The 25,786-nt window shown below is 37.9% G+C and overlaps 2 protein-coding genes across 5 annotated transcripts in view; one reads left to right on the forward strand and one right to left on the reverse strand.

Moving 5' to 3' along the window:
* ASB3 (ankyrin repeat and SOCS box containing 3) overlaps positions 1–2,593 on the reverse strand; it is a 113,696-nt gene extending 111,103 nt beyond the window's left edge. The window contains exon 1 of one of the 3 annotated variants that reach the window (XM_053200592.1): positions 2,455–2,593. The gene's annotated coding sequence lies outside the window, so the exon portion shown is untranslated. The remainder of the gene's footprint in view (positions 1–2,454) is intronic. The other 2 variants (XM_027072454.2, XM_053200593.1) reach the window with 2 other exon arrangements.
* A 61-nt stretch (positions 2,594–2,654) lies between these two features.
* ERLEC1 (endoplasmic reticulum lectin 1) overlaps positions 2,655–25,786 on the forward strand; it is a 31,573-nt gene continuing 8,441 nt past the window's right edge. Inside the window, exons 1-10 of one of the 2 annotated variants that reach the window (XM_027072457.2) lie at positions 2,655–2,993; positions 8,759–8,863; positions 10,503–10,583; positions 11,560–11,637; positions 11,773–11,836; positions 12,343–12,377; positions 14,642–14,865; positions 14,958–15,087; positions 22,324–22,485; positions 23,335–23,394. In XM_027072457.2, coding sequence (XP_026928258.1) covers positions 2,832–2,993; positions 8,759–8,863; positions 10,503–10,583; positions 11,560–11,637; positions 11,773–11,836; positions 12,343–12,377; positions 14,642–14,865; positions 14,958–15,087; positions 22,324–22,485; positions 23,335–23,394 — 1,101 coding nt within the window. In that variant the 5' untranslated portion in view covers positions 2,655–2,831. The remainder of the gene's footprint in view (positions 2,994–8,758; positions 8,864–10,502; positions 10,584–11,559; positions 11,638–11,772; positions 11,837–12,342; positions 12,378–14,641; positions 14,866–14,957; positions 15,088–22,323; positions 22,486–23,334; positions 23,395–25,786) is intronic. The other variant, XM_027072458.2, reaches the window with a different exon arrangement.

Genomic DNA, 25,786 nt, shown 5'->3' on the forward strand with positions numbered 1-25,786 from the left:
AAGCAGTCAGCACAGAGCCCGAGGCGGGACCATGAGATCATGACCTGAGCTGAAGTCAGACACTCAACCCAGGTGCCCCTGCTCGTCTTTTTCTTTCATGACAGAAAGATTTCCTATTTTATTCACAAGGATTATCTAATTATTCTCCTAAATTTTCTTATATTGTTTTCTCTTTTTTGTGTGTGATTCATTGAAATCTTTAATCCATTTGGAATTAGTCTTTGTTTGTATACTTGAGAAACAGAAATCACATCGGATGATTCCAATGCAAAAACTCTACAATAATTCTGACCTGTTGGATAAAACTCAAACACTTCTGCAGAACATGTTGATAAGGTTTTGGGGTGACGGGGGATCAGAGCTGACAGCCAAGAAAGAATTCTTAAAGATGTCTTTGGTGCAAAAGGTGATTTTATTAAAGTACAGGACCCATGGGCAGAAAGAGCTGCACTGGGACTGTAAAGAATGACGGGTTATATACCTTGAACTTGGGGGAGGTATAGTCCAAGGGAAGTTTCCAAAAAGACTTTCGTATGCTAAAGACTCACAGATTCCTGGAGGCCTAGCTATTGTCAAGCTAAGGTTGTTTTTGTCTCCAGCAAAGCATTAAAATCAAGACAGTAGGGAGTTTTCTTTAGCCAAGGATGGGATTGCCTTTTTCTTGTCAACTGGTAGGGACTCTTATCAGTTTAACCATTTGCTTTTTGCCCTTTCCTGCTTTCCTGTTTTTGGGTAGTGGGAGTTCCAAGGTATATCATACATATCCCAGCTGGGGGCAGGGGGTGTGCTAGCTTGTACTTTGCCCTCAGCCTGCCTTATGTTCCGTTATCAATACAAACTGATTGCCTCTGTTCCTCTGTAGTATCAATCTCCTGCTCCTAATTCCATCTTATCCTGCCCTCTGACTACATCAAAAGGTCCAAATGGATCATCAGAAAGAATTATGCTTGAAATGCACTTCCCCATCTGCCTGCTGAACTTCTATAAGTCCTTAAAAGCCCCAGTTCTACAGTCACCTCTCCTGGAAAGTCTTTCCTGTCCAACCCCAGAGTTCCTCCATCACTTCCTTCTTCATATCTCCACTTTCACATCTCTCTACTGTATAATATACACTACCTGCTTCATAATATATATAAAGTACTTAGACTAGTGCCTACCACAGAATAAATGCTAAGTAAATGTTAAGTACTATTTTATTACCACAATAGGTCGCAATTATTTGTGTAATCTCCCTTGCTAGACTATGGGGGACAGAAGACAGAGACCCACTTATTTGCTATTATTTTACCAAACCCACTGGTCTGGCACATATTAAACACTAATAAGTAATAAATAAAGTAATAAACAAGACCTCAATTCTAGACAGAAGTAATTTTGATACTGCGCATTCCCTATGTTTTAAATGAAAAAGGAAATTTTTCAGATGAAAAATTGCCATTCCTGCTTTTTTTTAATTTGGTTCAAATTTGAGGAGTTCTAGCTTTACCCACCTCCAGAAAGACAATTCTTGGTGCTCCATAGCTACCACTGTATAACCTAGTATACTGGAAATGAAAACCATGGCATGGGGAGGGGAACTTAAAATTTTTTATCTTACTCTGAATGCAGTCAAGAGTTCATAACCTCACATTCTCTTGGCCCTGAACTTCACATAAGTAAACTCATCAGCGCAGCGCCTGGGTGGCTCAGTCCGTTAAGCGGTGAACCTCGGCTCAGGTCAAGATCTAGCAGTTCCTGAGTTCAACCCCAACATGGGGCTCTGTGCTGGCAGCTCAGAGCCTGAAGCCTTTTCAGATTCTGTGTCTCCCTCACTCTGCCCCTCTCCAACTCGCGCTCTCTCTTTCCCTCTCCCAAAAATAAACATTAAAAAGTAAATAAGATATAACAAAAAAAAAAAAAAAAGGAAATGTATCAGTTTCCATGATGACACAACAACCCTATACGTCAACCCTGGAATGAAGGAGAAGCCCCACGGGTGAAAATGCAGGGGCTGTGATGTCTAGCTGCTCTCTTCACGAGGAGTCTGCGTCCATACCAACTTCGGAAAATCACAGCATTCTTTTACTGAGGGAAGACAGGATTCCTCAGCTCCAGTATCCCCTAAGCTAGGACTGCAGAGACAGTGAGCAAACCGCCCTGCGTTGGTCAGCAGCTGCAAGGCACTGAGATGACTACAGCCCAGAGTAGAAGAGGCGGAGAGAAGCTTCAAGCGGGAAAGATGAAACGCAGAGACGCAACGTGCGGAGAAAAGGAGAAAGGAAAGCAGCTGGAGGATAGATCAGCCAGGAACACCGCCACTTCTCACTTCTCATCTCCACCTCCAATCTTGGCATCCAAAATCTACACCCGCCACTCTCACACTCTACTTTCCGCTTCAGGGAGGGCCAAGCCGCCGCCCACCCCTAGAAACTGGGCCGGTGGCAGGAGGGGGCGGTTGCAGCCTCCCGGACTCACCGGCTCTCGGTGCCGCCACTTCTGCGCGGAAAGGCCTGGTCCGAGGTGCGGTCTTCTGAAGTCCGCTCCCCAGAAGCCACGATGTTGGATTTCTCCTCTCCCCGCAACCGCGAGAACGCCAACCGGCGTCCGGGCTTCCGTAGGCGGACGGCTTGGCGGCCCCGGATGTTGATTGCCGCCTGCCCCGGAAACGGTGGCGGAAGGCCCAAGGGGGCGGAGGTGGCGTTGCCCTGCTCTCCGGAAGGAGACGTGGCGGCGGTTGGGCCCTCGGCTGCCTGGGTGCTTAGTAGTCCCGCCGCCGCCTCCTCCTCCAACCCCTCCTCTCCTCTGTGGGCAGAGGAGGCTGTGGCGGCGGCTGGAGAAATCGGCAGCGGAGGATGGAGGAAGGAGGCGGCGGCGCGCGTAGTCTGGTCCAAGGCGGGCCGGTGTTATTGGTCCTCTGCGGCCTCTTAGAGGCGTCCGGCGGCGGCCGAGCGCTCCCCCAGCTCAGCGATGACATCCCTTTCCGAGTCAACTGGCCCGGCACCGAGTTCTCTCTGGTCAGTGCCCTTGCGAATCCTGTAGCTATCGCTCTCCCTCCTAGCACTAGAGTTTGGCTCCTTCTCTCCTTACCTGCGCGTTGCTCCCCCAGAACCACCTCTGCAGGCGCCTGCCCCCTTCCCTAATCCAAAGGTTCATTTACCTCTCATCCATTCATTCATACAGCAAGTGTTTAGCGAACACACTATGTAGTTGTGCCCTCCATGCTAAGCATTGGCGATTCAGAGATTACCTGCTCTCCCCCTTTTAAATTTGTCTCATTAGACCGTGCTTACCAACACTCCCACCCCACGGAAGCAGCTTTTTTGGAAATTCAGGCGCTTACGTTGAATCTTCTCTTTAGAAAGTCAGCTGCAGTTCTTCCTCCACCAGCCGCCTTCTCTCCTTTAGTATTGCACACAACCAGATCGACACAACCGGTTACACTGCAGATATGAGTTCCCTTTCACACTCGGTATATCTATCTTGTATACACACACGTGCATATGTGTATACGCACAGCTCTGTCTCCTTCAAAGTTGTTTCTGAGAGAGCTATTTGACCTGTGGGATGTTAACGATGCTCTATTCAGAATATCCTTTACCGTGTTAATGTATTGCAGTCGTAATACGTAAGACCCCAGAACAGGAGATTTTATGCTCAGTTTTCCTAGAGTGATGAATGAATTTATAACTTAACAGTTAACGAAAATTTGCAGTCCTTCTGTCTTTGGGGAGTGCTCTGCTGAAAAGTCTTCCTACCACTGTAGGCCAATAAATTGCACACTTAAGATACTACACTTAAGATACCGTGTAGTAATTATTTATTTCAAATTGAAGTCTTGGAAAATACAAAAGCTTTTTTTTTTTAATTCTTACTCCAGTTAGCTGCAGTCATTCCATGTGGGATGACTATTTTGTTCTATTACCATATTGTTCTATTACTCCTTCACTGAAACAAGAATAAGTGGTCGCAAGCAAGATTTACCAGGATAACAAATGTCATGGTTACCACAACGGATTTCTACTTGCAGATGTTAGTTTTTGCGAGTATTTCACACTTTATTTCTCCATCCCTCTGTTTTCAATTCTCCTGTTCTGGTAGTTCAGTGATTCTGAAACTTATCTAAGTAAATATTTATCTGGGAAGCCAGGTTTATATTTGTGTTAATTCCATTAAATATTGTTACTTTAAAATACTTATATAAAAGTGTATTATAAGTGAGACATAACTTTAGCAGTCTTGAGGTGAGCATAATTTATTTAGTCCAACCTCTGTTACTGTTTTAAAAGAGCTCACAAAATGAACATGACAAGTATTAAACAATGTGGTCATTAAAATATTTTACTCTTGCACCTGTTGGTTTTTTTTTTTTTTAATTAAAAAACGCACACTGATATGCAGCCTTCAAAACTTACTGATGTGTTAGGTGGATGACTAAAATCAGCCTTTTTCAAGGTTACTACAAAATTGTTTCATTTTTCTTCTGGCAGTGGTGTGTGCTGGCTGAAAGAGGTTATGGAAGATCTGTATTAAATTTATCCTGTACCAACCTTTCACATATCTATCAATTTTATTTTGAAATTGAATTTTTAATTCTTTTTGACAGTGCAACATAATTTAAGATGGGTATATCTGAAGAATTTTTTTTTTAAGTTATTTTGAGAAAAATCTAGGGACATTTTTCTGTGAGTTGGCAAAAGGTCTGTGGCTTTCATGCAAAAATAAACCCCAGGAGTCATTATCATTGGCCTTTGGGTTTTGTTTTAGTATTTTTATAATCTTAAGGCTTCCCTTCCTACTTTGTGTAACTGGCACTACAGCCCTCCTCACCTGGCACTGTCATTTTCTTTTATGAGCCAGTTGATTGGACATACGTAAACAAGCAGCTGTATGAAGGAGGATAAGGGCCTTTATCTCTCTACAATCGGAAGTTGGAAGAGACTGGATTAGAAGATGTGAATTTTTTTTTTAGCTTTAAAATTGTTCTGTACTTTAAATCATCTCCCCATTCAGATATATCAAAACAATACATAATCTTTACAATCTCGCTTTCATATTTAGAGTAATTATTAAGCACCAACAAGGAATACATATTTTTAACATTTATGTTCATTAATTAATGGCTATGATATTCTTTGTTTACTGGTTTTTAGCGTTCAGTTTTGTGTGTGTGTATATTTTTCTTCTGAAATACCTACCATCTCTGTGTCTATTAAAGTGCTCAACAATTTATTACTTCACAGAGTTCATAGATTTCACCAAAGTAAAACCACAAGTCTAATTTTCTCTTCTGTTGTTAACATAGAAATGTATTCCCACTCAAACTTACCCCAGACACTATGCTTGGGAAGAATGGTGACCAACTCTATTTAAGCATGTTATATATGTTGGCAAGTTGTGCCACTGAGTTTATTTTACAGCCTCTATCAAGATACTTTTGTCTTTTATCCTCTATCTTAATTCCTCCAGACCCTTGTTAAACATTCAGCATTTCTCCCCTGCCAACATATTTTTAAAGTTCCTTAACCTTAAAGTACCATACCCCCTTGGTTTAGTTTCATTATATTAAAATGTGATTTTTATCAGATTACTAATAGGGCCTCTTACACTGAAAATACTTTAGGGTATTAAGTTATATGCAACAACTTTTTTCCCTATCTAGATATATTCAGAAGTATTTTGTTTTCTTAACTCTTTTACTAAATCAAAAAGAAACATTTTTGTTAGATCAAAAAAGTTTTTTAAGTTAGAAAATCAGAAAAGGTTAACTTCCCTGTAATTTTTTTTTGAAAATGTAGGGTAAAGTTTGTTAAAAATTTTTACTTGGTGATCCCAATAAGTGACTATTTCAGCAATTTTCAGATAGAAGAATTGCTACTTGGTCTGTTTTATTCAAGAGGAAACCTGCTCTTCCAAAACTTAGTGAAAGAGAAGTCTTTCCATCTTCTAACAAGTGATGGCTTTTATTTCTTGTTACCTCTTACTTAGACCTTAAAAACAATAGAACAGAACATAGCTGGGGCACAGGGTTGCAAAAGCACCTGACCCCGGGGGTTCCAAACAGACCAGGTTCAGCCACTCACCCCTAGCAAAATCCAAAGGCAGAGAAATGAGTGGTGGTGAAACAAGACAGGAATTCATTTCACTGACGCCAACAGCTGAAAACAGCAGACTAGCTTCTCAAAGACTGTCTCCAAAGTGCCAAAAATACTGTCAGGTTTATATATGGGAAATATGGGGCAAAGGTGGTGGATATGTGCAAGTAGGCTTTGGAAGTCAAATTGATCATTATCTTGGAGTCCATCATGGGTGAGGTCTTGCTGGCCCAGGGCAGTCCTTACTGTTTGAGAATAGTTATGGTTCCTGGGGATGCTTTGCCAAGAGACAAGCTGGAAAGGAAAACCCAACTAAAAAGTTTGAGGTCAAAATGGAGGTAGCTGAAATCCTCTTTCAAGAGGAATGAATTTCTTTATCATATAAACATAAAGCCCCAAGAGTGGTTTTCATTACAAAAAAAAAAAGGATTGTCTTCCTTCCTTTGCTGTAATTCCAAACAAGCAGTTAGTTGCTTTTTCCATTGTTAGTATTTTGGTGAACAGTTTAGTAAACAAGTCAATATTGCTGCCCAATTCAACTTTGAACATCAGAGTTGCAAGTACTTCACAAATAGAGGTAAATACAGTTAAGTCATATGCTACTGGTGCTGCAGGATTTTTTTTACCTCAATACCTGGGATTCGTTGTCTCACCACTTCAAAGAATGAAAAGGTGGACACAGAATGAGCAGTAGGGGAAAGTTTATTATAGACTCCAGATTAGAAAGTAAGAATAGTAGGAAAACTGTCTCTACAGAGAGGGGGTATTCAAAGGTGAATACCCAACAATAGTGGTTTCACACTGTTTTGTAAGGTTCTGGTCATCACCCCCATACAAGTCTCCCTCCTTCCTTCTCAGGTCCTACCCTCATTGGCTTGATAGCTCTAGGTTCTGGGTTGTCCATTCCTGATTGGCTTGTTTCCACTGTATGAGGGGTGGTCTATGGCCATGTCATTATGGGTTACGCATTTATGGCCTCATACTTATTTCTACTTAGGTCTTTTGTCAAATTCCTTAGGGACACCTGAGGGGGAGTAGGTGGTGTCTGTTGCATTCTTAAGAGGAACCTTATGCCTGAGGGCGTTTGCTGTGGTCAGACACTCCCAGCATTGTTCCAAAATACAAGTTTCCCACCCCACCCAACCTCAGGTCCTATCCTTTCCCTCTCTGCCTATTTTATCCTATCTTTCCCTATTATACTGGTTGTCTTCACTACAGTAAAGGGATGATTTGGCAAGACTTCAGGCCAGCCATTGGTAAGCAAATGTGAATCCTGCTTTGAACAAGACACTGTCATACATTCTGCATATATCTGAAAAACATCAAAAGGCATTATAAATGTTATAACAATTTGTTGGTGCAACTAAATAAATGTTTCTAAGAATCACTTTATCATAAATTTGGCTTTGCAGCTCTCACTTTCAACTCTGTTTCTCCTCTTCAGTTACAATGGTCTTTTAAACAAGGATCTTTCGTCACAATACAGGAGCCTATATAGTAATCTAAAAAAAGGCTAACAAAAGCTGAGTCAAATATGTTAAGGGGCACCTGGGTGTCTCAGTTAGTTAACCATCTGACTCTTGGTTTCGGCTTAGGTCATGATCTCAGGAGTTCCTGAGTTTGCACCCTGTGTTAGGCTCTGCACCGAGTACACAGAGCCTGCTTGGGATCCTCTCTTTGCCCCTTCCCTGCTGTCACTCTCTCTATCTCTTTCTCTCAAAATAAATAAATGAACTTAAAAAAAAAAAAAAAGAAAGCCCCAAATATTTGCTACCTGGCCCTTTACAGAAAGTGTTTGCTGACCCAAAATGTATACTAAAAAAAAAGTTAAGTAAGCAGAGAGGATTCTTAGTGATTTTTCTTTTAAAAGTATTTTATCCTGGAGCTCCTGGATGGCTTAGTCGGTTAAACGTATGTGTTCTGGTCATGATCTCACAGTTCATGGGTTCAAGCCCTGCATCAGGCTGTTGCTATCCAAATATGAAAAAGAATGCGCTATGTTATCTTCAAGTGTCCCATCTGACAAAATTGAGAGTACATTTGTAAAGTGCTGTAGATTTTCACATATAGATGGTAATTGTTAATAGAAGTAATAAGTATTTAGCGATGGTGTATCTATGTATATTCATTGCTTCTTAATGCTTTTTAATCCATATTTTAACCTCAGTCTGTTGCATTACCAGTTTTTCGTTTATACTCCAAATTTCAGTTGTGTTCATTTTTTTGTTATAACACTTGGATAAAGTATGTCATCCTCCTTTTGTCCTTATTATTATTTAATATATAGAATATTTTCCCTGCCTTTGGAAATACACTTAAAAATTTTTCTGTTGACATGATGAATTACTTTGACCTAAGACTGTAAATTATTGGGACATCTGTGTGGCTCAGTCAGTTAAGCATCCAGCTCTTGATTTCAGCTCAGGTCATGATCTAGCAGTTCGTCGAATCGAGCCCCACTTCAGGCTTTTGCACTACCAGCACAGGGATTTTCTTGGGATTTTCTCTCTCCCTCTGTCTCTGCCCTTCCCCTGTGCGTACTCTCTTTCCTTCGCTCTCTCTCTCTCTCTCTCTCTCTCTCTCTCTCAAAATAAATAAATTAAGTTAAAAAAACTAAGACTGTAAATTATTCAATGTACTACAATTTAACCAGAGAAAATAATGTGTATTTTTTGTTCTTTTTCTAGCCTACAACTGGAGTTTTGTATAAAGAGGATAATTATGTTATCATGACAACTACACATAAAGAAAAATATAAATGCATTCTGCCCCTTGTGACAAGTGGGGATGAGGTAACTTTTTATAAATATATTGATAATCCCTGTCACCAAAGATATTCTTTAAAACATTGCAAACACATACTTTAAAACTGAATGACACCATACAGTGTTATTGCAATATTATTAATTATATTCCCTATTATATAGTTTTTTTTTTTTAATCTGTGACATTTATATTATAACTTGAAGTGTGTACCTCTTAATGCCCTTTGTCTCTTTCACCCATTCCACCACCCCTCCTATGTGGCAACCACCAGTTTGTTCTGTGTATTTATGATTCTATTTGGTTTAGTTTGTATGTTTGTTTTTGTTTGTTTTGCTTTTAAATTTGACTTATAAGTAAAATAATATGGTAATTGTTTTTCTCTGATGTATTTCACTTAACATAATAACGTCAAAGTCTAACCATGTTGTTGCAAATGGCAGGATCTCGTTAATTTTTATGGCTCACTAATATTCCATTGTATGTGTATACCACATCTTTTTCATCCATATTTGGATGAGCACTTGGATTGCCTCCATATTTAGATGCTATAAATAATTCTGCAATAAATACAAAATATGCACATAAAAAAAAACTGAATGACAGGTTTCTCAGTAATCCTGTTTACCATAAAAGTAGTAATCACTTTTATTATTCTTGAATTCTTTGATTTTACAGTTCAACTAGGAAAAATTAGCAACCAGTTATTAATATTTTGAATGAAAATCTAATTCCATGCTTGCTTCTTTTATAGAAATGAAGGTTTTGAAACAGCATAATTTTTAAATGTATATGTGACATTTTTTATAAAGAATTTCTAATAAATCTATAGGTACCTATACTTTTTCCCTACCTTAGCTCATGCTCATTTCTTCCTCCTGAAATGCCCTAACTACCTCTTATCCATCCTTCAAGGCAATGACTTCTTTCAAGATGAAACAGGAGAGTCAGCATGGTAAAATGAAAAGGACACCAGCCTAGGAGCCAGGAGGCTGAGGTATAGGCTCTGGTTAGCTGTGGAACCTTGAACAAATTTGAAACTCAGTACTTCCACTCAGTAAATTTATTGAGCTAATTACATAATATTTTCACAGTCTGTAAAATGGAAACATTACAAACTCAATGAGTGCTTTCTTAGGTTTTGTTCAGATTTGAAATCTGTGAAAGACAGCTCTCTGTTTCATTTTCGTTTTAAACCTTCTAAAGACATAATATACACGTGTGTGCAGTCATACACATATGCCTATGGCATTCAAGTCTGAGATTTAAAAATATATAGGAAACTGAGATGTACCTTAAAACTTTCCCATACATTTTGCAAGATTCTCCAAGATTCAACTACTCTGAGGCATTCATAGGTAGAATCTGTTCGGATGCAAGTATTTAAAACTTCTGAAATAGGTTTATAAGAATTGTTCAGGAAACTGATACTCAAAACCCTTTTTTTTAAGAGAAGAAAGAATGGAAGATTATTCTATGGCTCCATATTTTATACATCATTTCTTTTGAAAGAAGTGGCAAACCATAGGCTCTTATTAAAAGTTTTGACTTTTTTTTCCTTTTTTATTCCCAAGCATTTGTGATTTGGACAATGAGTTAATACCCAGACAGCAGAGTTGGGTGAAGTTCTAGAATAATTGTAAGTATTAAACCCTAGTTCTTTCATAGGAAGAAGAAAAGGATTATAAAGGCCCTAATCCAAGAGAACTATTGGAGCCACTATTTAAACAAAGCAGTTGTTCCTACAGAGTACGTATTTTATGTTCACTTAATAAAAGTAGAAAATAAATTTCCAAATAGCCAATAGACCCTTAAAAATAATTCTACATTTCTTTTTATTATGTTGTATCAAATTTTAAGTTAGTTGTAAATCAAATCATATTGCTTAATAGTATTTTGTTCATTTAAATTCCTGGATAGTAGATGCAGCAAACACCCATTAAAACTGATTTCAAATAATGTCACTTACCAATTTGCTTTGAACGTTTTCTAGTTCAAAGGAAAGTTTCCTTATATACAATTTTAATTAAAAAAAATTTTTTTTTAATGTTTATTTTTGAGAGAGAAAGAGACAGAATGTGAGTGGGTTAGGGGCAGAGAGAGAGGGAGACACAGAATCTGAGGTAGGCTCCAGGCTCCGAGCTGTCAGCACAGAACCCGGCGCAGGGCTTGAACTCATGAGCTATGAGATCTGACCTGAACTGAAGTTGGACGTTCAGCCGGCTGAGCCACCCAGGCGCCCCTACTCCTGATCTATTCTTAATGCCTAAAACAAGGCTTAGCCACAGGGGGCCTGGGTGGCTTAGTAAGTGTCAGACTCAGGTCATGATCTCATGGTTTGTGAGTTCAAGCCCAGTGTTGGGCTCTGTGCTGTCAGTTCAGAACCTGGAGCCACCCAGGCACCCCAATATACAAGTTTAATTTAAAAAAATGCTAATTGTTATTTTTTTGACTATGTCAAAAATAGTCCCTAAGGCTAATAGTTATCACAGATCCCACATGTATTCTAGACCTTCACAGAGTTTTCACATACAGCTAATCAGTGAAAACAGTGAATATGGCTTCAGAAATGTCATATTTTTTTGAGGCATAATAATGTTTCACCTAATGAAAGCTTACTCTAAATCTTGAGGGAGATCTACTCAACTACATAAAATAGAAGAAAGTAATTCAGTTGAGTTAGTTATGTGGCTTTTGTAAGTGTAAATACATCCATTTTTCTTAGATTGAGTCTTATTGGACTTACGAAGTATGTCATGGAAAACACATTCGACAATATCATGAAGAGAAAGAAAGTGGTCAGGTACGTTTTTCTTCAAAACATCAAGTATGGAACATTAGAAAATGAGAATGTTAGTAATTAGATTGATGATTTTCAAGTTATATTCTTGGTAGTTGCAAAATACTTACTGTATTTTTATTTTATTTCCAAATATAGAAAGTAAATATTCACGAGTACTACCTTGGGAATATGCTGGCTAAGAACCTTCTATCTGAAAAAGGTTTGTTTCTACAGAGTGATTTGATAGTAATGCTGGAATTTGGTTGAAAGTATATACTCAAATTGGAATTTAAAAGATCTTGTTGGAAACTGGATGAATTTTAAAACACTAAAATAAATTTCTGAACAATCTCTTAGAAAAATTTTTCAAAGAGATTTTTTTCATTATTTTCGACCTCAACAAACAGTATCCTTTTTGCTACCCATTAATCAATTCTATTAAATCTGTTAAGATAATACACGTTAATGTTACATTTATATAGTGTTAGTGTTAGTCTTTTCCTTGGTTTAACATAGTTGTTATGTATGGAAATAGAAATGTAGATGTATCCCTGCAATTGTGAAATAAAATAAAAGTTGTAAGATAAAAATTATATTTATGTTTAGGATCTTCTTTAGAAAGAAATTTAAAATTAAAAGGGTGATTGAAAACTTAAGTCATTTGTATTTTATATATAAGTCACTGGTCATTCTTTACGCCTACCTTACTTTTATATTATTCCACAGATCAAGAAGCAGATGAAAAAGAAAAATCAAAAGAGGCAAGTGACAAGTGTTGATTTTTTTTCACTCTTAACATCTATTATTAGTGAGGCATGAACTTACACAACTCAAATGACAGAATTTAGTCTTGTGTTCTTTACCTATTGCATACCCCAAAGGATTGGGTCAAAGAAAATTTTCAGTATGTTAGGTTTTTCTGAGAAAAGTTATACTGTGATACTTTTATTTACTTTTAAGATCATAGAAAAATAAAAAAATTTACCAAAGATATATCTGGGAAACTTTTCATAATAGCAGTGTATCATTTCGAGGCTTAGCAGTGGTTCCCTGTGTTTAACATTGGAAATAATTATAAATTAGAGCTTTTGCTTCTTTTCCCTTGTTTGGTCTCTATCTCCCATGGGTAGAACAGATAAACTACACAAGCTACCAGACTGCAAGCATCTTCAAAGCAGGGACTGTCTTTTATCTCTTTACCCCACAATGCAAAGCAGAGTGCCAAACATTAATATCGGCACTTCATAAGTGTTTATCAAATGTGAATGCATAATTGATGACTGACAAATAGGATTGTTTAAAAAGAATGATTCCTTAGGGTACCTAATCACAATTTTTCAATGCCCCTATAGTTCAAGGAATGCTTTCTGAATCCTAAGCACTCCCATAGAGTTATATAACCTATTGATAGAGGATATTTCTAGAAGTGGTTTCATATCATAATGATACTTCTATTAGACGTAAAGTGAAATGGCAAAGACCTTCAAAGGAATGCCTGTAACTTGAAAAGGGTGGCTTTGGGGGGAATTGATAAGCTAAGCATAGACACACAAAACATTGCTATTTTAAAAGATTTTATTTTGCAGACTACCTTTGAGATAAAATATTTATTTACTGTGGCTCTGGAGGATAGCAAGATGGAATTCAAAGTGTGAAATGATAAGGGAGAGGAAGAAAAGGGTAAGGGAAGAAAACTAACATTTACTGAGCCCCAATTTATAAGCCAGGTACTGTGCCAGGCATGTAACAAGAGGTAATGCTTAATTTTCCCCCCAACCTTTGAGTATGTATTATTATTCTCCTTTCACAAATGACAAAAATTGGAATTTAGTCAAAGTCAGAAAGCTGGTAAATTCAAAGCTTGACTCAGAACCCAGGATTTTCTAATTCTAGATAGTAGCATGAAAACAGCTTACAAGAAGTATCAAAATATTTGTCCCTAGAAACATTTGTTTATTTCCTGTTTTGGAGATGGCACTGACAGGGTACCAAAGTGATACAAGATGAGCTCCCTGCCTCCAAAGGGCTTGCTTGGGGATATTATTAACAATATTTTTTTAGGCCCGTTATATTGGACTTTTCTTTGGTTTACATAAATAAAATATAGGCGCTAGCTCCTTAATAATCCTTGTCTTCTGAGGTGATCTATTTTATTCCTCCATTCAATGAAAATTTCTTCATTTGTCCTTTACTGGCTTTGAATAGATTGAGATAGGAGTTTACACTGAAAAGTATGTCTCTTAATATTAATGACAGGGAAAAAGAGTAAGCAGATTGATGAACGAGTACAGTATTGAGATTCCTGTTTTAAAAGATGGTGTTTTACTCTGTAGCCCCACTTTTTGACAAAATAGACTTCACATCTCTAGAATCTAAAGAGTAACACAGCCTTTCACTAGAAGTTTAGTATAGAAAACTCTGACTAGACCAGTATTATAAGTTCCTGTATTTTATCTTAGTCTGTTTACAACTATTGAAAACAATTCATATCAATCAAGATATTATATTCTTTTATATAAATGTACATTTACTTAATATCTTAATTTTAGCATCAAATAAAAGTTTCCCTTTTTTACTGTAGTAAACTAGCTCTGAAAATATGTATTTGGTCAAATAAGAATTCAGGAATCAAAAGAATGTTAGAGGAAGAATATATAGAAAATATGGAAATGTTACCTTTATAAATGTTGGTTTATAAATAAAATGTAGTTTCTTCCTTTACGAATAAGTGCTTCTCGGGGCACTGGATGGCTCAGTTGGTTGAGCATCTGACTTCGGCTCAAGTCATGATCTCACAGCTCGTGAGTTCGAGCCCTGCATCGGACTCTATGCTGACAGCTCAGAGCCTGGAGCCTGCTTCAGGTTCTGTGTCTCCCTGTCTCTCTGCTCCTCCCCAGCTTGCACTCTGTCTCTCTCTCAAAAATAAATAAACATTAAAAAACTTTAAAAAAAAAAGTGCTTCTCCCATCCTCACCCCCACCTCCATTTCTAATGAAAAGTCTGTCTTGTACTTTTTTTTTTTAAGATTCCCACTAAAAATATCGAAGGTCAGATGACACCCTACTATCCTGTGGGAATGGGAAATGGTACACCTTGTAGTTTGAAACAGAACCGGCCCAGATCAAGTACTGTGATGTACATATGTCATCCTGAATCTAAGCATGAAATTCTTTCAGTAGCTGAAGTTACAACTTGTGAATATGAAGTTGTCATTTTGACACCACTCCTGTGCAATCATCCTAAATATAGGTAGGACATGGATTCAATATTTTAAACATGAAATGCACACATGCTTTAAAGTGGCATAGGCTTAGCTTTAATGCTTTGTTCTTACCAAATAGATTCAGAGCATCTCCTGTGAATGACATATTTTGCCAATCACTGCCAGGATCACCATTTAAACCCCTCACTCTGAGACAATTGGAACAGCAGGAAGAAATCCTAAGAGTGCCTTTCAGGAGAAATAAAGAGGTAGGAGAATTATCTAACAGTATTTTCTTGGTGCTTCCTTTTCCAAATTTCAGAGCATATATCAATATTTTAATGATTCCAATAGCATAGTAGTAATTTATTTTTCTGACTCAAAATTTTAAATTCCATTTTTTTTAATGTTTTTATTTATTTTTGAGACAGAGAGAGACAGAGCATAAGCAGGGGAGGAGCAGAGAGAGAGGGAAACACAGAATCCAAAGCAGGCTCCAGGCTCTGAGCTGTCAACACAGAGCCTGATGCAGGGCTCAAACTCACGGACTGTGAGATCATGACCTGAGCCGAAATCAGACACCCAACCGACTGAGCCACCCAGGCACCCCTTAAATTCCATTTTTAATTGATTTTAATTATTTTCCTTATTTTAGTGCTTCTCAGAAACTATTTTATCATTCTTTCACTCTCATGATTTCATATTTTAAAGTTTGACATCCTATTAATTATAGTTAAGTTTAATTTTTAGCTAGTTGACTGGCCTTACCAGATGAGCCCCTTGAAGAAATAGACTACAGCGCATCTTCTGCTTTATTTATTCTTCAACTCCTTGCTATATGTCATCAAAACATCATTCTTCTAAAAGTGTTCTTATTAAGGTCAGTGGCAGTCTTTTGGTTCTAAATTCACTGGACATATGCATAACTTGATGTTAGCACATAAAACACTGAACAGTTGCAGCTTGAACTTTCTCTCCTGCCTTTACTTGAAGTCATTCTCTCTGTTTTATTCTGGTTCTTTTCTCCTATGAACTAATCTTTGTCTGCTTCCTGCCCCCTTAAAATGTTGAACCACAGTTCTATCTGTGGTTGCCTTCTCTTCTTAGTGTCTGTAGTCTTAGGTGGGCTCATCCAGGCCCACTCTACCAACTTCCATTAATATGCTCACGAGTTCCAAATGTCCATCTTCAACGTTGACCTTTCCCCTGAACTTAAACCACAATCACAATAATTAACATGTGTTGAATCTTAACAGCTATTGTGTAATGCTTACAGCAACCTCCAAGATTGCTATTATTATTTTCCTTAACAGATTAGGAAATTGAGGGATTCAGAGAAGGGAAGGGACAGATGATGGATTAGAGATGAAAATCAAAACAATCTGGTTTTAGAACCTGTCCTCTTAACCACTGCTCTATGCTATCTTTGCTTTTCATCTCTTCATTGGACATAGCCAAATACGTTTTAAGTACTCTCAGATTCATATCTCTCACAATGACCCTTTTCCTACCTTCCCTATTATTTTCGAAGAAATGTCACTTCTTTTGCAAATGAGCAAATGAGCCAGGACTTCTAATGGACTACCCCAGGAAGAGATAACTGTTTCCTCTTCTTTGGTCCTATATTTTATTCAGTCTTACATTATAGCACTTACATAGCTAAAATTGTTTTTCCTATGATTCTTACATTAAGATCAAGGGAAAACAAGGTATGCTTTATTACTTTGGGGTTTCCAGCTCCTTGCGCGATACCTGGTATTCTGTGGGTACTTAAAAATGGTTTCATTAACTAATAACTAACATTCCGCTCCAAAACCTCTTTCTTCCCTTTCTCTTGAGTACTCATTGTACAATTATTGCCAGACTCTGATGGGTGTGAATACTGCCATTCTGTTAGGAAAAGAAAATTATCTTAACATTAATCAGCGTTTGATTTAAAGTGCTCAATTAAAAGACTGGAGATGGATTTCTCTTCTGGTCTTCTCCCTAATAGTGATTTAAATACGGACAGGTACTTAAAAGTCAGCTCAATCAAAATGCTTCACAAATCCCAACTTTAATTACTCTTCAGGGAAGAAATGCCAGCTTACTTTCCTTTAATTAATGTTTTTAATATGCCATTTGAGAAAAAGTATTTTTAAAGAGCTACAGATGGGGGCGCCTCAGTGGCTCAGTCAGGAGAGCATTCAATTCTTGATCTCTGCGTTATGAGTTTAAGCCCCACATTGGGTATAGGGATTACTTAAATAAATAATTATTTTTAAGAAATACAATGAAAAGCTACAGTATTTCAAAATACTTAGGATCTTTAGACCCTAGATCCTAGAATACGTGTTGTATATGAAAACCTTAGGTAATACTGTAGGTAAAGAGTTATTTAAAACTGATCTTTTTTTCCACAATCTTTTCTTTTGTAAATCTGGTTTTTTTTTTTTTAATGTTTATTTATTTTTGAGACACAGACAGAGCATGAACGGGGGAGGAGCAGAGAGAGAGAGGGAGACACTGAATCCGAAGCAGGCTCCAGGCTCTGAGCTGTCAGCACAGAGCCTGACACGGGGCTCGAACTCACGGACCGTGAGATCGTGACCTGAGCCGAAGTCGGATGCCCAACCGACGGAGCCACCCAGGCGCCCCTATAAATCTAGTTTATTACATGTAACTTTTTTTTAAATTGATATTTAGCATATGGTTTGCCTTTTATTTATTTACTCTTTTAATGTTTATTTTTGAGAGAGAGACAGAGAGCGGTACACAAGCAGGGGAGGGACAGAGAGGCAGGCAGAGGATCTGAAGCAGGCTCTGAGCTACAGCAGAGAGCCCCATGCAGGGCTCAAACTCACAAACTGTGAGATCATGACCTGAGCTGAAGTCAGATGCCTAACTCACTAAGCCACCTAGGTGCCCCTGGTGTGCCTTTTAAATTTGGATTAAGCTTTATCATAATGAATTTTTCTTCTTTTTTAAACAAAAATTCAAATCTGGCTAGCAGAATTTTGGTTTCAACCTAAAACTAATGTGACACACTGTACATTAACTAACTGGAATTTAAATAAAAACTAAAACAAAGGAAAAATAGAAAAAAAATTTTGGTTTCATGTCGTACCTGGTTTTTTGTTGTTGTTCAGTTTCACAAGAAATGGTTTATTAAGAGGACTTATGGACAAAACCTTTTGGGCTGTGGCAATTCAAATAGATCTCCACAATCCCACCGTCTGCAAAACCTTTTTTATAGCCCTAGAAGCTACCAGTACATGCTGAGGGACCGCCCAGAATGTTTAGGAATAGGTGTGAGTAGAGAAACTACTTGCTAGATAACCTACTAGATAAAGTCCTAATGAGATTTAAAAAAAAAAGAATAGGTGTGCATCATTGTCATATCGCCAGGGCAGATGAAGGAAGTTTTGCCCCATAGGTGTACCTAAAGGTGTGGTTGAACAAGAAGAAACATTAGTGGAGCCTCCAGGAGGCTTCAGGCAACAGAGGGGTCATCATGGCAGATTTGTCCAAGGTGACATTACTCTAGCCCACACACTCTACCCTATATATCCAGCCCTTACAGTCTCATACACCCAGCTTTTCCATGATATTCCCTGAGCCAGCAGAAAAACGCTCTTTGCAGTAGGGGCTCTTTGTCCAAGTTGAAGGCATAAACCACAGCAGCAGTACAGACAGCAAGAAAAGAGACTTATGTTGACACAACCAAGAATGGAGTAATAATTTTTGCCACCATCTCCCTCAGACTCTAAACCAGTTTGATAACTACTGGTTGCAGTGGGCACAGGACCATCTAATGCGTGTATCTCTTTGTGCATGTCTTTTAATGCGATAGTGATACTGCCTGAATTACTAGGCATATACATGCAACATTCAGTGTGAATATAGCACAGGTGCCCCCTTGTGCTACAGTGAGTATATCCAAGCCCATTCTACTCTGTAATATAGCTTTTCACATCGGTGTAATCTCTGTATTCATGAGTGTCAGGCTATAGTAACTATTGTTGAGAGTCCTCTGGATATAATAATTAATGTGTGGGGCACCTGGGTGGCTCAGTCGGTTGAGCATCCGACTTTGGCTCAGGTCATGATCTCACGGCTCATGGGTTCAAGCCCTATGTCGAGCTCTGGACTGACAGCTCAAAGCCTGGAGCCTGCTTCGGATTCTGTGACTCCCTCTCTCTCTGCCCTTCCCCCACTCATGCTATGTGATGCTCTCTTTGTCTCTCAAAAATGAATAAACGTTAAAAAAATTTTTTAATAATGATTAACGTCTCTGTATACCATTTCACATCTTCTTTGCCTAAAGATGGTACAAATATAGATGGTACAAATATTACTGCTAAATGCTTGTACCAATGAAAGACAGCATGGGTCCATCGTGCCTTTAATAGGGAGTAAATTTACAGAGGCTGTTGTCGTGCTGGCTTTGTTGTTATTGCATTAATTTGAAGATAACTGGACTATAAGGAGTCCATTTTATGAATTTCTAAATGCTACTACAAAACCACCATCGCTTTTATTGGAATAATTTTTCTTAGAAATGCAAGTAGATGCTGTGTCCACAAGAAGGAATAATAAATGGTCATGCTTCTATTCTTTTTACCTCTTCCCCTACCTGAGCTAGAGGTTTCGTTGTGCATTATTAATGTGTTTCCTCACTAACCTTACTATAGGTCTCATGTATTCTAAGTAATTAGCTTAGTCTGTTAGACCTTAGCTCCTTAGGAGCAGTGACTCTGTCTGCTACATTTTTAATACTCAACACTTAAAACAGTGCCAGGAGCATAGAATGCTCTGAATGTAGAAAGTCTATACATAAAATCCAAGGTCCTTTCAAAGAAGTAAAGATGCCATCTTGGCAATCTTTGTTCTTTTGTAATACTGGAGGAGAGAAAGGATAAGGTCGTTGGTTTCTAGAGTAACCATCCAATGACTCCTACCAGCCAAGATAGAAGAAGAAAAACATAGTTGATCAATGGCAACTACAGCAAGTGAAAAGGAGATACCATGTCCACTATACATTTATTTGGAACTCTTTTTAATTTTTTAAATTATTCAGTTTTAATTGGTATACTCCTTTAATCCTGATCTAGATTCATTTTCTCTCCACTCACAGTCAAAACATAGTTTACTTCTGGATTCTAACTCATTATTCTCTTTCATAACTATTCTTTCTACCCCACTTATGTCATTCCTTTAGATTCTCTTCATCTGTGGCACTGGGTTACTTCAACTTCTAATGTGGCTCCGCACCTTGGGATTTATTCTTACTATTCCTTCCCTGCTACAGTATTGCTTAAAAATCTGATCATGCCATATTTTTGTCTAAAATCTAGAAGATGATAGAGCATCACATAGTTTTCTTTATCATTAAGTACCTGCCTATCTCTTCAGTTTTAAATATTATGCCACACCCCACATCTTTGCTCTTTTTTAAAATGTTTATTTACTTATTTTGACAGAGAAAGAATGCACTCATGAGCTGGGGAGGCGCAGAGAGAGAATCCCAAGCCAGGCTCCACACTGTCAGTGCAGAGCCTGACACAGGGCTTTATCTCACAAACCATGAGATCATGACCTGAGATAAGATCAAGAGTCAGATATGCCCAACCAACTTAGTCATCCAGGGGCCCCCACATCTTTGCTCTTATGTCTTCCTCAGGTTCACATGCATAGGTACACACAAACACAAAATACAAACAGACATTCACATAAATCACAAATTATTCATGTTTCAAGAATTAAAAGTTTTCTCTTGATGAAGTCTTCATGTTTCATTTCTTCATCAAAATCTGTTTGAATCATTACTACCTCTGTGAATCTGCTGTTCCCTGAACCCTTTAGTGGGCATCTTCCATAACCGAATTGCAGAGTCCTTCAGGACAACAACCAGGTCCTGTTGCATGTTAATAATTATAGTTAATATTCATATTTACTCCCATTCAGCTCCTCTTTACCCTGCTTCTTATCTTTTATTTACCCATAGTAACCACATTTTCCAAAACTAAGTATAGAGACAAAATCTAGTAAGTAGCAAAATACTTAAAAAGGCTAAAATCTTAGTGAACTTCCTTTCAGTCTTTTGGGGGATTTTTTTTTTTTTGATACACAGATACACATTAAAAAAAATAATTGGGGGTGCCTGGGTGGTTCACTTAGTTGGGCGTCTGACTCTTAATGTCACCTTGGGTCGTGAACTCAGTCGTGGGATTGGGCCCCTTGTTGGGCTCCACACTGACAGCACAGATCCTGCTTGGTAGTCTCTCTCTCTCTCTGCCCCTCCCCTGCTCACGCGTGCACATGTGCACGCGCCCTCTCTCCCCCTCTTTCCCCCCTCTCTCTTTCCCTTTCCCTTTCCCTCCTTCTCTCTCTCTCTCTCTCTCTCTCCCTAAATAAATAAATAAGCTTAAACACTCTTGCTTTAAAAAATAATAATAGTAATTGGGGCTCCTGGGTGGCTCAGTTGGTTAAGCATCTGACTTGGGCTCAGGTCATGATCTCACGTTTTGTGAGTTCAGGCCCCGCGTAAGGGCTCTGTGCTGACAGCTCAGAGCCTGGAGCCTCTTTAGATTCTGTGTCTCCCTCTCTCTGCGCCTCTCCTGCTCATACTCTGTCTCTCTATCAAAAATAAATAAACATTAAAAAAAAATTTTTTAATAATAATAATAATAATAATTGGGACCAAACTGTATACATGTGTGTATATATCTATACATAAAATTTTCACTTGTTTTCACTTAACAGTATATTATTTCTATATAACTATGTCATAAAGTAATCTTCTATAGTGTTATTTTAATTATCTCAAATATTCCATTGCTTAAAGTACCAAAATATATTTAATTAATTTACTGGTATGGATATTTTTGTTGTCCACAATTTTTTGCTAACGTAAAGAATGTCACACTGAATGTCATTGAAGCTAAGTCTTTGCACCCATCCATAGTCATCACTAACTCAGAATAAATTTCTAGAAACAGGTCAAATGTAAGCGCTTAATTAAGCACAAATAGGTAAGTACATAATAAAGTATATACCGTCAAACTCTACTCGAGAAAATTGTGGAATTTTACAGTTTCATTAGCAATATTTTTTTAACAACAAGGAAGGTTATGATGTGCATTTGTGTATATTTGTTTGTATTTGTGTGTATGTAATGTGTTTGTGGTATTTCTAGTAAGGTACTACTTAGCTTAGCTACTTGCACTAGAATAATTCTAGCTGCTAAAATCAAAAAAAGAAGGAGACAAAACATATGAGATGGAAATTATCCCTGTATGTTAAGAATGGCCATCATATCCCTAACCGGTAGATGGAAATAACCTTTGTCTAGAGCTTTCTCTATTGTATTAAGTGTTGCAAAATTCATTTTTTGACAACACATTAAAAATGAGAGGACAACTTTTATTTTCCAAATGTCCTATAGTTAAAAATAATAAAGTCATAACTGAAAAAAAAAAAATAAGTATGGTTAGAAGCCCTTAAACATATGTGTTTAATTTTAGGAAGAGTTGCAATCAACCAAAGAAGAGAGATTTCCAGCAATCCACAAACCCATTGCTGTTGGTTCTCAGCCTATGCTCACTGTTGGAACAACCCACATATCCAAATTGACAGATGACCAACTCATAAAAGAGTTCCTTAGTGGTTCTTACTGCTTTCATGGGGTGAGAAGTGAGCCTTTGGTTTAAATATTTATCTTACAGCCTTCACTTGTATGTTAATTAGTCAGGACCCATTAGCAGCACTGAAAAAAGTTTTCATCTGTAGAGAAATGGCAGGATTCTGGAAGCCTCCTAATAGACATTTTCTCTCTGCATCTTATATAATCTAATTTGTAGCCATTATGTTCTCTTTACTCACAAGCTAAAACTTGACCTTTACTTGACAGAAATTACGTATATATAAATAAATCATGTGTGATTTGGGTTAATTGGTAGAATGGGCATCAGATTATATGGCATAAAAAAAATTGTATGGTCTGCATTTTGGTTATGTATCAATCACATTTAAAACTTGAGTTAACATCTACAAAGGTTAAATTTTGCCTTTAATAGACTAGTAGTTACAGTGGGAAATACACTAAGTGGAATTTTCATTTTATTTTATTTTACTAAGGCAGTACAGCAGCTATACTCCGTATTTGTCTTTTTTAAATTAGTATTTCTCAGTAATTTCTCTTTTTATTATTGAAGTGTAGTTGACATACAATGTTATGTTAGTTGCAGGTGCTATAACATAGTGATTTGACAATTCTGTACATTACTTAATGCTCATTATAAGTAGTTACCGTCTTTCACCAGATTATGTTATTTCTCAGTACTTCTCAGTAACTTTTTAATTTTAATTTTCAACCACATTGTTGCTAGTATCATTTTTTTATGTTTATATATATGTGTATATATATTTATATATATATATATATTTTTTTTCCCATCACTGTCATGTTGCAGTATTGAGACAGACCCCAATCCCCCATTCTCTATATTTAACTTGATCTTTTTGCTTTCTCGTAGGGTGTTGGTTGGTGGAAATATGAATTCTGCTATGGCAAACATGTACATCAGTATCATGAGGTATGGAATAGCCTTTATATCATTCTACCACTAGATAAAGTTTTAAAAATCTTTTGTGAAAAAGAGGGGAGATGGCATTTTAATTATGAAATGACTTAAATATGAAAATACTTCAGGGGCGCCTGGGTGGCTCAGTCGGTTAAGCGTCTGACTTCAGCTCAGGTCACAATCTCGTGGTCCGTGAGTTCGAGCCCCGCGTCGGTCTCTGGGCTGACGGCTCAGAGCCTGGAGCCTGTTTCAGATTCTGTGTCTCCCTCTCTCTGCCCCTCCCCCGTTCATGCTCTGTCTCTCTCTGTCTCAAAAATAAATAAACGTTAAAAAAAAAAAAAAATTTAAAAAGAAAATACTTCAAAGTGTCTGTAAGTTCCAGAAAATGGAAAACTTGGTGTTAAGTAAATCAACCATCTTTTTTTTTTCTTTTTTTAATGTTTATTTTTGAGGGAGAGAGACTGAGTGTGAGGTGGGGAGGGGCAGAGAGAGAGACGCACACACACAAAATCCAAAACAGGCTCCAGGCTCTGAGCTGTCAGCACAGAGCCCATCACAGGGCTCGAACCCACAAACCATCAGATCATGACCTGAGCCAAAGTAGGATGCTTAACTGACGGAGCCACCCAGGTGACCTACTAAGTCAACCATCTTAAAGTAAGGTTGTTTATTAATTGCTCAGATTCTTGTATTACTGTGACTCTGGAGGAATAATAAGCTATTGTGACTAACCTCGTTAGCTTGGACCGAGAAATTAGTAATTATAATTCTTTAAATTAACAAAGTAAAAAAAAAAATTAACAAAGTGAATAATAAGATAGTACATTATGGCTCAGGCTAGGAAAATAGGATAAATACAGCAAGTTTCTCAGCTAAAAGAATATACCATATCATTTAAGTTTAAAATCAAGTACGTTTTATTGGCTTTTGATTCTTCCTTTTTTTCTTTTTTTTTTTAATTTTTTTTTTTTTAACGTTTATTTATTTTTGAGACAGAGAGAGACAGAGCATGAATGGGGGAGGGGCAGAGAGAGGGAGACACAGAATCCGAAGCGGGCTCCAGGCTCTGAGCTGTCAGCACAGAGCCCGACGCGGGGCTTGAACTCACGGACCATGAGATCATGACCTGAGCCGAAGTCGGAGGCTTAACCGACTGAGCCACCCAGGCGCCCCCCTTTTTTTCTAATTTCATAAATCAGATAGCATATTCTCCCACATTTGAGCCAAGCTGTTCAAATTCTGAACTTCAGCCCTTATTAAATTTATCTGTCACAGTTGTACATTGGTAAGCAACTGTTTGAAATTTATTTTTTTATTTTTTTTTTTAACGTTTATTTTATTTTTGAGACAGGGAGAGACAGCATGAATGGGGGAGGGTCAGAGAGAGAGGGAGACACAGAATCTGAAGCAGGCTTTAGGCTCTGAGCTGTCAGCACAGAGCCTGATGCGGGGCTCGAACTCACGGACTGCGAGATCATGATCTGAGCCGAAGTCGGATGCTTAACCGACCCAGCCACCCAGGCGCCCCTGTAAGCAACTGTTTGAAGACAAACATAGTAATTAGAAAATACTGTGTTTGCCCTCTTGAGTTGTTTTGAGCCAGTCTTAATTTCCAAAGCAGACCATACCAGGAAAGATCATCAACTCACCTTCCACATTTAAATCATTCCAAATTTGGGGCGCCTGGGTGGCGCAGTCGGTTAAGCGTCCGGCTTCAGCCAGGTCACGATCTCGCGGACCCAGAGTTCGAGCCCCGCGTCAGGCTCTGGGCTGATGGCTTGGAACCTGGAGCCTGTTGTCGATTCTGTGTCTCCCTCTCTCTCTGTCCCTCCCCCGTTCATGCTCTGTCTCTCTCTGTCCCAAAAATAAATAAAAACGTTGAAAAAAAAAATTAAAAAAAAAATAAATCATTCCAAATTTATGAGGCATCTATAAACTAGGAAATTTGTTTTGTTTACTTAAACCTAAGAAGTACCATTTTACTCTTATTCCCATTTATTCTTGATGCTTTATAAATGTTTTATTTATTTTTAGTAATATTTATTAATAGGAAAAAAATTGCCTAACTACAATCCAGATAATGTGCAACGGCTTTTTTTTTTTAAGAAAATTTATTCATTTTTTTCAAATTTGCATGGCTAGTGAAGAGGGGATTTATTTTTGTTTTAAGTTTATTTTTTTTGAGAGAGAGAGCAAGCATAAGCTAGAGAGGGGGAGAGAGAGAGGGAGAGAGAAACCCAAAAAGGTTCTGCACTATCAGCGCAGTGCCTAACGTGGGGCTTAATGTCACAAAATTTGAGCCAAAATCAACATCAGTCGCTTAACTGACTGAGCCACCCAGGTGCTCCATGATGGCTTTTTTTTTTTTTTTAATTAAAGGAATACATACCAGAAATTTAGAATG

This window comes from Acinonyx jubatus, chromosome A3 (assembly GCF_027475565.1).
Source record: "Acinonyx jubatus isolate Ajub_Pintada_27869175 chromosome A3, VMU_Ajub_asm_v1.0, whole genome shotgun sequence".
NCBI lineage: Eukaryota > Metazoa > Chordata > Mammalia > Carnivora > Felidae > Acinonyx > Acinonyx jubatus.